Genomic DNA, 15145 nt, shown 5'->3' with positions numbered 1-15145 from the left:
GCAACCCTGGCTTTCTAAATTTTTTTTTCTGCAGAATTTAATCTCATGGACTTTGACTGTTTCCCATTCCTTTATTCCAGTGGATAAACATCTTTCATATACTGTCTAACACCAAGGAATGTGGGAAGAACATTCAATTATTATCAAAAACCCTAATATTTCTAGGTGCTGGTATCAAATTTGAGAAAGAAAACAGTAGCAATATACTTCATTAAAGTCCTAAGTTTATAATACCTGAGTTGGATGACTTCCTCTCCTCGTAACCATGTAAAACTCGGGGGAGGATAGCCAGAAACACAACATTCCAGGATAGCATCTTTTCCTTCAATGGCTACTACATTTGATGGTCTTTGCAAAAAATATAGCTGTCTATGCAGTCCTGGATCTGTAGGGGAAGAAAAAAAAAACATAGGATCACATTTTTTAGTAAAAACGTTGCAAAGAAAAATGCTGTAGCTGGAACCATTTTTTTTTTACCCAATAAGACACTATGATAAAGAGGGAAGAAAAAAATGGAAAGGTGCCAATGAAACAGACTTATGAAACAGATTCCTAGAAGACATTTTCCAAGCCTAGTTTCTAAGATTCTAGGATTATAATATTATATTCTTAGCTGCTGATGACGTCATGGTATAAGGCGAAGGGAAAAATGCTGAGACGGTAAGTCACTCATGCGCACGTTGTTAACTTAACATCCTTAAAGAACAAGACGAGATAACAGTGCCATTTCTAAATGATATCACCCAAAGTTTTTTTTTTGATATTTTCAATTTGCATGTCACTAATATCTATTTCACTTCCTTCTGCTTTGTTTACTGCTTCAGGGGTTTGGGAAGTAAGAGTTTAAAAAAGCATGTTAGAATTGTGTTAAACAACATACAAGTACTGAATAGGCTATAGACGTTACTGAGAAAACACCTGTTATCTTCAAAACAAGAGTTCAGCTGAAGTTTGTTTTTTATAATAATAAATTTGGCTGTTTCTAAGCCTCTGTTTAGTTTTTAACAATTTTCTCAAAAATATGTTTGTCCCTGAAACTGAGACTCTGGATAAATAAGGAGCATCCTTCTACCTCATTCAGTGCTTTCAGCGCTTCTGTCTATAAAGCAGCGTTCATTTTTACTAGCAGGCAACTCTAGCAGTGTCTTACTCAGCCTAAAGACTCACCGTAGACCTCATATGATCCAAAAGTGCTAAGATTATATCAGGTGGAATAAGCAAAAAAAAAAAAAAAAAAAAAAAAAAAAAAAAAAAAAAAGCAATCCAAAGCACAGGGTTCCACACTGTGAAGAGAAAATTCCATAAGAGTTAAGCGCTTCTCTTCCACCCACCATATAAACCCTACTCCTACTGCGTGGGACACGCCTACAGCAGCCTTAAGGTGCAATGGGCTTGGAGGAAATCTCCGCAGTCACGTACTGTCCTCTGACCTGAGCTGCCTAAATTTCTACAACTCAAATTCATTCATTTAAGACAAAATGCTGTATTTCCAGGTCCCCATTAAAACCCACATCCCTCTATGAATGCTTACTCCAGGCTTAATAAATTAAATGAAATTAGTCTATGATCTTTCATTTTGCAAACTCAAAGCAAAATCTTGAAGCAAAGGAAATGAGACAACAAAATCTAAAAACCAAAATTGGGGTGGATGAAGAAATGCCAAGGGAAGGTAAATCTAACTGGGTCGTACTGTCGGTCGTGGATGATGAGAAAGTGAAGTGGGAGGGGATCTGTTAATACTGCCGTTCATCTTCCCTGACCTGACCCAACTCCACACAGGCTGATCACAGATTAGTAAAAGAACATCAATTCTTTTCAATATCTTGTAGAAACCTATAATGAAAAAGCATCCGAAAATGAATATATGTATGTTTATGTATGACTGAAACATTATGCTGTACACCAGAAAGTGACACAACATTGTAGACTGACTACTACATTTCAATTAAAAAATAATTTTAAAAGAAATTTAAAAAAGAACACCAATTCTCTAGTTAATAGTTGAGAGAGTAATTGTCATCTAAAGTAATCTGTGTGAAGAAAGAGGAATTCACACTTTCTCAGGCTTCTCATATCTGTTTCTGGTTGTTACAGCAACAAAAATAAATACTCCTCACAATGAAAATATTGACAGGATTCTCAAAATGTGTTAATCCTCATTAAACCAATATTGTAGATAAAATATCTCAAAACTTTTCAAAATTGCTGGTTGCATGTTTAATTTCCCTGCTTGAAAATGACTTCTCAAACCAAATGAAAATGTTTTGAAGGGAAATACTGCTTAAAACCAAAATTCCTGAAATGGACAGGTTCAGAAAATGTGCGTTTATAAATAGCCATCTTTCTGATGGAGGTCTAGCCATGGGAATGCTTGAGTTTCACTCCCTGTTTCTCCACAGAAATGTTTCCACTACATACACTGCATACTAGTACACTATTATAGTTGACTGTATGCTACACTGCTCTTCACAGACAACATCATAGAACACCTACATAGTTTTATCTTCCAGCTAAAAGAAAATTTACCTGGGTTCCATGTGCAGTATTATTTATTTATCCACAAAAGAGCCAAAATTTCACCTCAGTTAGATTTTCTTTTATCAGAAGCAAAATCAGGCAACACAAAAATGGTTACTTTAAAAAAATTGTCATTTATATATTTTATTTTAATTTACTAAAAAAGGGAACAAATAGTACAGGAAGTTCCCGCATACTAGATCCCCACTCTGACATAGTTTTTCTCGTTACTAACATCTTACATGAGTGTGGTACCTTTTCTGAAATATCATATAGTTGGAATTATACAGAATGTCGACTTTCCCTATTGGTTTCTTTCACCTACCAGTATGCATTTGGGGTTCCTCCACGTCTCTTTGTGGTTTGATAGCTTATTTTTATTGCTGGATATTTTTCCACTATACAGATGTACCACAGTTTGTTCATTCATTCACCTAGTTAGAGATACCTTGATTGCTTCCTATTTTTAGAGACTATGAACAAATCTGCTATAAATGTCCATGTGCAGATTTTTGTCTGGACATAACTTTACAACTTAATTTGGCAAACACCTTGGAACACTATTAGTAGATTGTATGGCAGAACTACGTTTATCTAAGAAACTCCCCAACTGTCTCCCCAAATGGCTCTGCAATTTTACATTCCCACCAGCAATGAGTAAGAGTTCCTGTTGCTCATTCTCCTATGCATTTGTTACGGTCATTTTTTGGATTTTAGCCCTTTTAATAGATGTTCAGTGGGATCTTATAGTTGTTTTAACTTGCAATTCCCCAGTGACAAGTGATATTGAGCACATTTCATATGCTTAGTTTCTACCCATCTCTCTCAGGTGCCTATGAAGATCTTTTGCCTATTTATTAATTGGTTTGTTTTCTTATTGTTGAATTTCAAGCATTCGTTGTATATTTTGGATACAAGTTCTTTATCCAGATGTGTGCTTTGCAGATACTTTCTCAGTTTGTGGCTTGTTATTCTCTTAACATTCCTCTTAACGTTGTCTTTTGCAGAGCAGAAAGTACCAATTTTCATAAAGCCCAACTTAATTTCTTCTTTCATGGATAATTTTACAGGTGTTGTACCTAAAAATTCATTGTCAAACTTAAGATCACCTAGATTTTCTCCTGTGTTATCTTCTGGAAGGTTTTATAGTTTCATGGCTTATGCTTAGGTCTATTATACATTTTGAGTTATTTTTGTGAAAGATACCAGGTTTGTGTCTACTATTTTTTTTCCTTTTTTGCATGTAAGTATCCAATTGTTCCAGCACCATTTGTTGAAAAGACTATCCTTTTTCCATTGACCTGGTTGTTCCTTTGTCAGAGATCGGATGACTATACTTCTGTGGGTCTACTTCTGAGAGCTCTGCTTTGTTCCATTTATCTATTTCTCTATTATTTTGACAACATAACACAATCTTGACTATTGCAGCTTTATCACGAGTCTTGATGCCAGGAAATGTACATCCTCTCACTTTCCTCTTTAGACTGTGTTCACTGTGCTGACTCTTCTGTTCACAGATATTTTAGAACTATTTACTGACATATACAAAATAACTTGCTGGGATTTTTGTCTTCATCTTAAAATGTCAGTTCAGGCATCACTGGGCTCATATTGCCACAAAAGAACCATCTACTATTTTCAGACAGAATATACATCCAGATTACTTCAATCTCCATGTGGCCCACTTCAGCTATGTTTATTATCTTTGTGGCTCTGTAGACACTGGAGCCTGATCATATGTGTGACCCTAATCATACGGAAGAAAACGTTAATTTTTGGCAGAGATGTTTGGTTCCATTTCTCTGAAGATATTTCTCTGTAATTATCTAATCTAATACATTCTAATATTATGGACGTTTCCCCCAAGAGTTAATAGCAATGGTCTTTAATAGTAAATAGTTCATATGTTTCACACTTGTGATAGATTAAACATGATCACAAATTGTTTGAGCTCCTCCAATCCTGAGTTGAGGGTGCATTTCCCTATGATATGAATCTGGCCTGGCCCTGGATCTTGTTTTTGACCAACAGGTCACAGTGGGAGTTAGACTGTATGAGTTCTGGAGACAAGACTGCAAGAGGCCTTACAAGTTTCTGCCACGGCTCTTTCTGAAAGGACCACGTCAGTGTAGCCAGTGGGAGGATGAGAAGGCACGTGGAGGATAACCGAGTTCCCAGCCAAAAACCTGCACCAACTGACAGACACGTGAATGAGGCCATCTTATTAAGCCTTTCACCTCAGCCAAATGTGCCCTACTGAGCCAGAGTGAAACCCGCAGAGGCACAGCTGAGATCCACCACAGAATTACAAGAGATAATAAATTATTTCAAGTCACTGCATTTTGGAGTGATTTGTTATACAGCAATGGACACCTGAAATCTACACGAGGAACTGGAAACAAACCCATCCCAGCAATTTAAAATGCCAAGTAAACTCTGGTTGTTGTTTTTAGTTTGACTTTGGTTTCTGTTCTTGTACTAGTATGTTGATTCTGACTATTTAAAGAGTCATTATTAAAGTCAATTTGTGCCTTACTTTTCTCCTTTAAGATGTGATTTTTTTTTTAGAAGAATGTCAAGAAAATGCATTTAAGTTTTAAAATTGAGAGGATAGAGATACAATTGCCAAGGTTTATCTTTGATAAAATTGTGGGTGATCTTTATTTTCATCTTTGGATTTTTCTGTATTTTCTAAATTTTTTTAATAAAGAACATACATTAATCTTAGAGTAAGGAGTTATTTTGAACTCTGGAGTTGCAAAGTAGATGGGAACTGTATGAGGAGTAAAGAAGTTAAAACAGGTAATAACTAAAACACAGGGTAAATATCTAAGAGCAAATGAAAGTTTTCCCCTCTAGGCTCCATAATAATAGGGATGAAAAAGCCCATGGAGGAGTGAACTTAAAATTCTAGGTCATGACTTTTGTTGACTACGTTGACTTTAATTGAATCACGATGGAATTAGTAATTATTTATAAAATTCATTTTTGTTCTTGCTATATGGGCACTGATTATTCAGACCTAAGTGGAGTTATCCGGTTAATAGAATATGAAAAAAATGCCATAAAATTAATAAATATTATTGCAATGCAGGAAATGGCACAGAATACCAGTTTGAAATGTTCTATTTCACACATTGGTGATGAGTATATACACGGCCATCTTATATTCACTTTTCAAACTGACATATGTTTTATATACTTTTATGTATCTAATACATTGTAAAATGAAAAACGGGAGAGAAATGCAAGGGTGGATTCTAGAAAACAGATGGAAACAGCTTTAAAATCAAAGCAGAAATTTTTTTTTTCTTTTAATGTGAAAATTTTACATTAAAAATTTCAAAAGCAGACCTCTTTAGTATGACGCTCATGGAAGTGAATGCACAAAGTTACACAGGCATGTTTTCTAACTTAATTACAAGCAGTCATGATTTGCTTGGACTAAAACCCAGTTTAGCTTTTTCCTGTTGGGAGGCAAATATTAGCCTGATTCTCTGATCTGATCTCATTGTCATTCTGGTGGAGGTACAGCTAATCATTCTCTGAGAGCAAGAGGGTGGTACGTAAATAAAGGGAAAACAGTCATTACAGTGATGCTGATCTCTGATACACAGAGACTGCAGTAAATCGTAGAATCACCTTCTAGCAACATGCTGCCTTTGCTTATGCCTTTCCCTCGTGCCTTTGTTCCTTCTTTCCTTCCCTCTTCCCTCCCTTTATAACTTAAATAGAAAATTTGGCCCACTTTGGCTTAATCTATTATCCGAGTTAGAGAAAACGGATCTACAATCATCAGGAAAATGACTAATAATGTAAACAGTGGACTTCAATCTGGTCTCAGGGACCATTTGTAAGCTTAAAAATGATGGAGGCACCCAAAGCGCTTTTGTTTATGTAGGTTATAGCTATAAATAGTTACCACACTAAACATCAAAACAGAGATTAAAATATTTACTTATTAAATATGTATTCACATCTCACAAAAAAAAAAAACTTCTTTAAATTACTTTCCAGGACAAAATTATCAGTGAGAAAAGTGGTGGTACTTTATGTTTCTGTAAAATTTTAATAAGTGGTTTAAAGGAAAATAACTAGATTGTTGCGTTACTTTCTGCATTCACATTGTTCTGATATGTTGATTTGGTTGAATTACATGAATATAATCTGACTTCAAATAGATATGCAGTTGGAAGAGGGAGCGTATTTTAATAGACTTTTCAGATTACTGTAGATTTTATCCTTTAACACTACACCAAAACTCAATAGGCAGTTCCCTGAAAGTTGTAATGTGAAATCTGACACTCTATCAATAAACATTTTGTGCTGTGTTATATAAAAATCCATTGGTCTGTCTTGCATTTTGAATGTAACTTTTGCCCATGCTTGATTCTGTCACATCAATCAACGGTCATTTGGAATGGTACACTGAATTAGACAGATCTTCCAAATGTTGACACATTTCACTGAAGTATCAAAAAATCTCATTTGTTACTATCACCACCAATCCTATCAGAAAGGCCTTTTCATGTTGCAAAGCTGTCAAGATCCCAGTGGCAGATACAAGTTTTCCAAATTTCTAATTTTAACTTAAAGGCTTGAAGTGCATCTTTGGCAGCAAACGCTATTTTCCTTGAACTGACTCATTCTGTTCAATTTTTTTTTTTTTTCAGAAAATGTCTAACTAGTACTCAAGTCTGAATAGCTACAGCTTTTCTGTTGATTGTCTTTTCAAATATGTTCCATAAAAAAAAAAGTAGCTAATTCATCTTGAAACTCAGATGAATACAGAAGTGTTTATCCCTCAAAAAACACTGTACTTTGATATCCCTGAAGTGCATTTCCCATTCTGACACGCACAACACTAAAAAGATAAGCATTTAAGTATTGAGATTAAATAAAACTAATATTTTTCACCGTTTCATCAAAGACTTTCTTAGGTTAACATAGTAAAAAAAAAAAAAAAAAAAAAAAAAAAACCCCTAGTATTATTATTAAAATAAATTTGACCTCACAGATCTCCTGAAACTATCTCAGGAAATACCAAGGGTTTGTGGACTGTACTTTGAAGAACTGATGTAGCCACAGTCTCAAGAAATTAGCCTGTCTTCTGAGACATTCAAGAAGCCCATTTCATTTCCTTTCAATATGGGAAAAGTTTTCTATGTTTCAGGTGGAGGCAAATAAATTGACAAAATAAATACACTTCCTCCTCGTCATCATCATAATTTTGCACTAAAGAGTGCAGTGTAAAACTTAAAATATTTCCTGTCACTGTCTTTCAGCAATAGACTATTTTGCAAGTTAAAAAGTATCGTGGATCATATAAAATGACACATTTAACCTACACTTCACATTTAGAAATAAGAACTCAACTATCTTCAGGGCTTGTGCCCTAAACAGACATAAAGAATGTGTACTAGTGAAAGTGGAAAGAGTATTTTCCATTTAAAGATATTTTTTAAATGTTTCTATTAAACCTTATACTGGCCAAATTCATTAAGTCTTCAAGACAAGCTAGAAACTAAATTTGACTCTGCATTCACAGGTTTTCCCAAATGGCTTGGGGCCATCTAATTTTGTCTTCCTTCATGATACATGATCAGGTTGAACATATGTATCATTCAACCTGAGGTATGTTTCAAAACGAAAGGTAACTATAATTATTCTAGGGCATCAGGTGTGACTGGGACCATCCTGGCAAACTGGAATATATTCTTACTCTGTAATGATGATGATTTTTTTTTAATGGGGCCTCAACTACTATTTAGAAATAAACATTAAACTTACATGGCAGCATCTAAAGAATAACTGAAGAACAGAGAAATTTAGTTAGGGACTGTTGGCATCTACGTCAGCAAGAAAAAAAATACTGGTTTTCACTACTTAGTAACTGACTTCCTCGAAATAACTGGTACTTGCTTTTAATTTTTGTGCTTTCTGAATGCAAAACCTTTTTTTCTCATTGTAAACTCTTTTTCTTTATTAAATTCTTGCCCCCCCCCCCAAATCCTGCCTCAACAGAATAGCAAACACATTTCCAATTGGAAATAAAGGGCACTGCAGGCTACCATGGAATACTCTCTTTCATTTCTTCCCAGGCATAAAGTTACAAGTTAATTTAACTTCACAGAGCTTCCTCTATCTGGATCCTCAGTTTCAAGCTAACTACTGTTCACCTGCTGGCTCCTTACTCATCTGCCATCTAGTTCTGTTTTTGGAATTTCAGCAGGCGCCATGGGTCTTCAAACACAAGTAGGTACCATAATACGTGCCCTGAGCAAGAAATTCCATGAAACACCTTCTAATTCTCTGTTTAGAGTGTCTTTTATTAAAAACCAGCCTGATCTGCACTAATCATAGGAATCAAAATTTATTTAATAAAAAAAAAAAAAATCTCCATCTGGCTAAAAGCCAAGGATCTTCAAACAAAAGGGAGAAGGGAGCCATTTCTCAAAAGCTCTCTGATTCTGACTTTCCTTCCTCATTTACACCAATTCAGTACTAAAAATGGCACTCCCTCTCTGCAAATATTCCTACATCTGTTCATATTTCCTCTTTCCTTCTCCATGTACACACACACATTGCTATTTGTAGTTCGAGCTTGGAGGAAGAAAGGCAGCATCTATTCTTATCATTGGCATGTGGCTGTATTCCTTCTGTCTCACAGGCAAATTTTGAGTCTATCAGTTTCATTTTATAGCAGATCTAAAGGAAGTGATTTTTCTTTTATAGAATGATTTTTTTAAATTTTACAGCTGACACTAGAATCCCAGAAAACAAATGTTACCATTATGATGTGTCAAAGTTAGTTTAGGGAACCCAGAAATCTTTATCATTTATATAAATGCATAAAACAGCATTAAAAACTTTCCAGAAAAGTAATGGATTTGTTATTCTAACTCTCACTTTTTGATAAAGAACCAAAAGTAGTCCAAATTATTCCTATTTGGCCAATGTTGAATCAATAAAGTCATGCCCATAACTCATGACTAAATGTCTTTTTTTTCATGCTCCAGGAATAAATTAATGTCAAACAGGACAAGAAAAGGAAGTTATACCAGTCTTTGAATTAATTTTTGTGACTTCTGCACGCATAGGTTATGACTTTGGCTTCCACATACCCTTCGAGAAAGTCTCTTATTTGTGTGTGTCAGGGAAGACTACCTTGGCCCTTCAGTCACCCCCACCCAGGGCTGCTGCTAAGTGTCACATTCCTAGTAAATGCAGAGCTGACCATATGTCAGCCCTAGACTCTTGAAGAAAGACAGACTCTCTCCTTTTCAAGAAAGATTTACTCCTCCATGTGGAGAACACTTTCAAGCATACTGTTTCTGCTTTTGCCATTACATGAAAAACAGCAACATTTTAGGGAATCAAATTAAGAGTAGACAGTATAGCCAATATGTAACACTAATCAAAGTCAAAGATGAACAGATAAAAATTATGACATTAGAATAATTGACATGGCAAGAAAACGTAATAGACTTCCCAGTATTCCAACAACTTTCAACTTGGAATCCTGAACCTGTGTTGATAACCCTCAAAATAGCACTGGGAGGTGAAGACTTACCTAACAAATATTATCTATGTCCTGTTTTCCATATCCATAGTAAATCAGGTTAGGCTTACTATCATATGAGACTTTGTTGCATCTGAATGGGATTTCATCAACTTCATGGGAAAACACTGGTTATCTCAGTTATCTTCCATTGGTTAAAAGACCTCATCTATAATAACAAATTCATATAATAATGAATCATAATATAGCATCATTGTCTACTGGCTTCTGTGCTCTACTCAGCTCAGGTTCCCAAAAAGGACAAGGTAAAGTTATCATCTGTGGGGAGTGGGGGCAAATCATGACATGAACTTGGGTCTGGTCACTGTCTGGTCGGTCAGCTGTATACAATAAAAAGTATCATGTCTGCTTTTGGTCTGCTTCTTGTGACAACATAAACTGACTTAAAACTATTTTCTTAATTAACGCAAAGGTAGGACAATCTCATGTTTTATGAGATTGATTTTTGACCCTTAATTTTTGTGTTTCAGCACAGCCTTATGTTTTTTTAATAATGAGAATTTGTCTAGCAAATTTCTACTCTTAAACGCTACAATTATAAAGGCAGAGTTGAGGACGAATGTGGATAAAATAACAAAACAGATCCTTGGGAAAGACTGATCTAGTCCAAGCTCTTGACACATAAGGAAACTAAGGATTTTAAAGGATTAGGAGAATTGGTACCGGCTAATAAAGAGCAAATAATAAGAAGTCTTATTATGTGCTAACTCTTATTTCTAAGCCAGTGCCCCTTGCAATATTTCACATAGCCAGAGAAATGATGTTGATGGAAAGGTAAGGGTGCAAATCATGCATCATTGAGTTACTAGAGGGGAAACAATAGCAGGTTACTGTGACTTCTAACAGATGTGAAAAGGAAATGCAGAAAGTAGAAAGCACTATACGCGTTAAGTAGAACAAAACATACTTAATTAACTACTGGTAGGTACATGCAATTAACAACCAATAAGTAAATGAGTGATTAGCTATCTGGAATCAAAGTTAGATAACTTATCAGAACAATAATCTTGACATGAGAATCAAAATCTTTAAAACTGGAATTTCTAAAATGCAAAAGTAATTATGAGAGTCACTAAAAACTTAGCAATTTCAGGCACTGTACTGGGCCTATAAAATTGAAACCTCATAAGCACCCTATGAAACTAGATATGTTTATCTCAATTTATCTTTCCCTGCCCTTATGTTGGTCATATGGCTACATGAATTAACTGTCTGGCTCAATGGTAAATTTCAAAATAAAGACTGTCTTCTTTGTTTTCCTCAACAGATCATTACTCTGTAGAAAATATAAAAATAAATGATAGCAAAATATAATTAATTTCAAAATATATGTAATATTTAGTCAAATTAAAAATTTAATGCACCCATTGGTTAATAATAAATTCCTAGTGATTAACAAAGTTCTGAAGCTATTTTAAAATCCTCAAACATATACAATTTTCATTTTAAATAATATGCATTTGGAATAGTTTCTATTAAAATTTATTTCAACAGAAATAAATATTTAGAGAAAAATCATTCAAAAGATGTTTTAGTCCAATTTATTCCATTAAAAGCAAATGTCTTTAATTACACAGATATTTAGTTCAAGTCTATCCAGGACCCAGAGTCATCCAATTATCGTTAAATGAATGAACAACAGATTCAATTACCAATTGATCAATTCAATTAGGCCATTAAGATAACTGAAATCAGAGTTCCAGTGGATAGGCCAGTTATTTTAGTCAACCTAGTGCCCAAAGCAGATTTATAATTCAGCAAGTCAATCTACTGTTTGGCACTCAGACATGATGAGGACTGAATAAAGTGGCCCCGACAATCACGATGGCCGCTTCAATCCCTCCTGCAATGCCCAACACATACAATGAGACATCTTAAAACACCTCAACTCTTACTGAGTGTTTTGTTTTTTTTTTAATCCTTTACAATAATTTAATACTAACTGTGTTAAGAGTGCACAATTTCTCATAATTTAACTTCTGTCTTAAAACATGAAATCAACAAATTAGTTACAAATTTTTCTACCTTTGAGTGAAACAAATAATTATTCATTATTCTGGAAAATATACAATGTTATGGGAAAATCTCTTCTAAAAAAATCACAATTGATTTTGAACACAGTAACACCACCACTCTGCTCCTAAGCACAGTGAACAGGGCCACTGCCTAGTTTCTACCAAGCCTGGACTCCATCCCCTCCCTCTTAGGTTTTACATCTGATTTGGTCTGTCTCCAAGATTCATGCTTAATATCTCCCTACCCATCTTCATCTCTGAGTCCCTTTGATACCATTGCAGTAGCAATTTTGATCAACCCTCTCTCGGATGAACGCTGTACATTCTACCCCATCTTTCTTCCTTCAGTTTCTCTTCCTTACCTCCAGTTACTCCTCCAACATTTCCTGTGCCCTCTGACCCAGTTAACCAGCCTGTGTGCAGTTTCCCTGGAAAGCTGTTCCCTCTCTTTTCTCTGTATTTCGCTGCTGCAACTCTTTCCCCCTGGTGCACTGAGTTACTACTTGTTCTTCAAGACCGGCACATCAGGGTTTCTCTTATGTCAAGTAATGGCATTCTGTGTTTCTTTTTTCACAGCACAAACCAACCACTTGCTTTATCTATTTGTCCCACTAGTCCAGAATTTTGGGGGGCACAGTTTTCCAACTTTGTATTCCTAGCAACCAGTGTGAAGGCAGGTACAGAAGATTCACCCAAAAGTTTGTTGAATAGGGTATTTATTTAGTGAACAGACTGAAATTGCTTGCTGAAAAGCAGCCATTTCAAAATAAAATATTTGGGTCTTAAAATCTGAATTTAAGAGATCTCAGTTACTTGGTGATATTAGAACCCCTAAGACGTAGAAATGGCAACTTCAAATGTTTTCTACAAACTTGAATAAGGACATCAAATTATTTAGATAACTCTCTACACACACATACACACAAACTGAAGTACAATCTTTATGAACTGTGGTAAAAACAAGTGTTGAACAGAGTGGTAAAACTTCAAATTAGCATTTATGTTTTAAAGTAAAGCAAAAATAGGTAAGTTCATCAATCAACATGATACTTAAATGATCACGGGAAAATGTATATTTTTAAAGAGTGGTAACCACACATGTACCACGTTAAAGCTTCTAAGTCACATTAATAACGTGATGGGTTTCTACTTTAACTTGAGTCTATCTTACACAATTAAATGTGTTAGAATAGAGGATGGGCAACATATGTATACAATTATTTCTTCAGTTGCTACTTATAGAAAGTGGAAACTGATTCAGAAAGGATTAGCATGATTTTTAAAATGAGAATATTATAAATGGCAATTAAAAGAAGCTGGGCTTCAGCATTTATTCATTTTCCTGCTTGTTGTGGGTTTGTGAATTTGACCCCTAAACCAGCTTGCAAACTTGGGGATAAATGGGTAACACATGCTCCTCCAGCAGGTCCTCTATGTGGTCAACAGCATACAAGACAGGCTCCGTCAAATGTGGTTAAGTGTGTGTTTATCACCTTGGCTCATAATTTCTTTCTGAAGTTTATATTTGAATTCATGGAACTTGGAGAAAAATTCTCATCAGATGTAATGATTTCAAAACAGTGTCAGTTTTCAGTCAGGTAAGAAATACCCACCCACCTCCAAAGGACACCAACATATTCTTGATTTAACCCACGGTAACAGTATAAAATTTGGCTCTCAATAAATCTCCATGGATTACAATGCAAATGTGTTTCACAAGGTGAACACATAAATGTAAAAGGTGATTTGATGATTATGTCTGTCTTTCAAAAGTTTCCATTTCGGATTTAATATTTAATTAGTCCAGCTTTATCCCTTAATACCACAGGGAAACAGCCTTTTCGGTCATATTAAGATAGTCAAACATATTCTTGCCCATTTTCTATGTGGCTTACTCGGGCTTCTCATCTGATTGACTCAAATGCATTATTAAGGGTATGTGAATATAAATATTTAAAAATTGTGTGTAATGGCAACCTAAACTAAATAAATGCATGGTATGTGTTCGGAATAAACGCTGCATTTGCATTTATCACTGTCTGAAGGATGGAAGGCAGTAGTGTCGCTGATGGTTATTGGCACAGTTAAGTCAGTATCCCCGTGACTAACAGAGGAGAGAACCTATGAAAGAGTTAGAAGAGGTTTTAGAGATGTCCTCACTAAAGGCTCTAGAAACTTGCAATCAAATTGCCAGTCTGCATTTAGAGAGACTTGGGAATGTGACCCTCTATCCCACCTAGCTGTGGGGCTTGTGATAATTACATTCAGGATGTGGGGACAAAAGCCAACATCAGGGGGGCTTTGACAGGGAGCTGTCACAATTACTCAAGTGTTTCCTTCTTTGTGATTCTCACAAATGAGTCTAAGTAAAAACTATAAGTGGAACTAAATGAGAAAGTAGCTATTACACAGACCCGAGGGAGTAGCAGTTATTGGAAGGGATCTTAGAAAACATCCATTCCAACCTCTGACTATTTAGGAGAGGAAAACAAGCCCAGCATCTTAGAGATTTGCCAGGGACGAGAAAGGGAGACAAGAGATGGAGAGAAACAACCTTCCTCGTCACATCAATCACACTTTATCGCAATTCCTTGCATGTCCCCGTTCACCCAGGGTTCTAATAAGCCAGGCTCTGTGTCAGTCTTAGTCATTGCTGTGTCCCTAGTACTTAGCACAACACTTCTCAGAAAGAACGGATGAGTAAATGCATGTTCAACATTAACCTGGGGAAGGCTCCTAACCTTGCTAAGCCTCAATGTCATCCTCTAAAAACAGAGATAATAATAACTACCTAGTAGACTGTTAACAGAGGAAAATTAAATAACATCAAACTGTTTAGCAATGGGCTTTGCACAAAGAAGCGCTCATTAACAAACAGAATGAGTGAACAAATGAGTGAAGCCAAATATAAGGAAAATACCTGTTTATCCAGAAAGTTCAACTGCAAGACATGGAAACATAAGAGATGCTTTTGGCATACCTTCAGAAAATGGTTCAGTTAGCAAAGAAGAAAAAACTATAAAACTAAACC

At 35.4% G+C, this 15145-nt stretch overlaps 1 protein-coding gene across 3 annotated transcripts in view; it reads right to left on the bottom strand.

Annotated features, from left to right (window-relative positions):
• The window catches only part of DCC (DCC netrin 1 receptor), a 985342-nt gene that overhangs the window by 502998 nt on the left and 467199 nt on the right, over positions 1 to 15145 (bottom strand). For all 3 annotated transcript variants that reach the window (XM_010961349.3, XM_045521525.2, XM_074355181.1), the window contains exon 4: positions 235 to 385. In XM_010961349.3, coding sequence (XP_010959651.2) covers positions 235 to 385 — 151 coding nt within the window. The remainder of the gene's footprint in view (positions 1 to 234; positions 386 to 15145) is intronic.

Source organism: Camelus bactrianus, chromosome 30 (assembly GCF_048773025.1).
Source record: "Camelus bactrianus isolate YW-2024 breed Bactrian camel chromosome 30, ASM4877302v1, whole genome shotgun sequence".
Classification (NCBI taxonomy): Eukaryota; Metazoa; Chordata; class Mammalia; order Artiodactyla; family Camelidae; genus Camelus; species Camelus bactrianus.
Note: the sequence above shows the minus strand (reverse complement) of the source record. Positions and strands in the feature narration are given on the sequence as shown.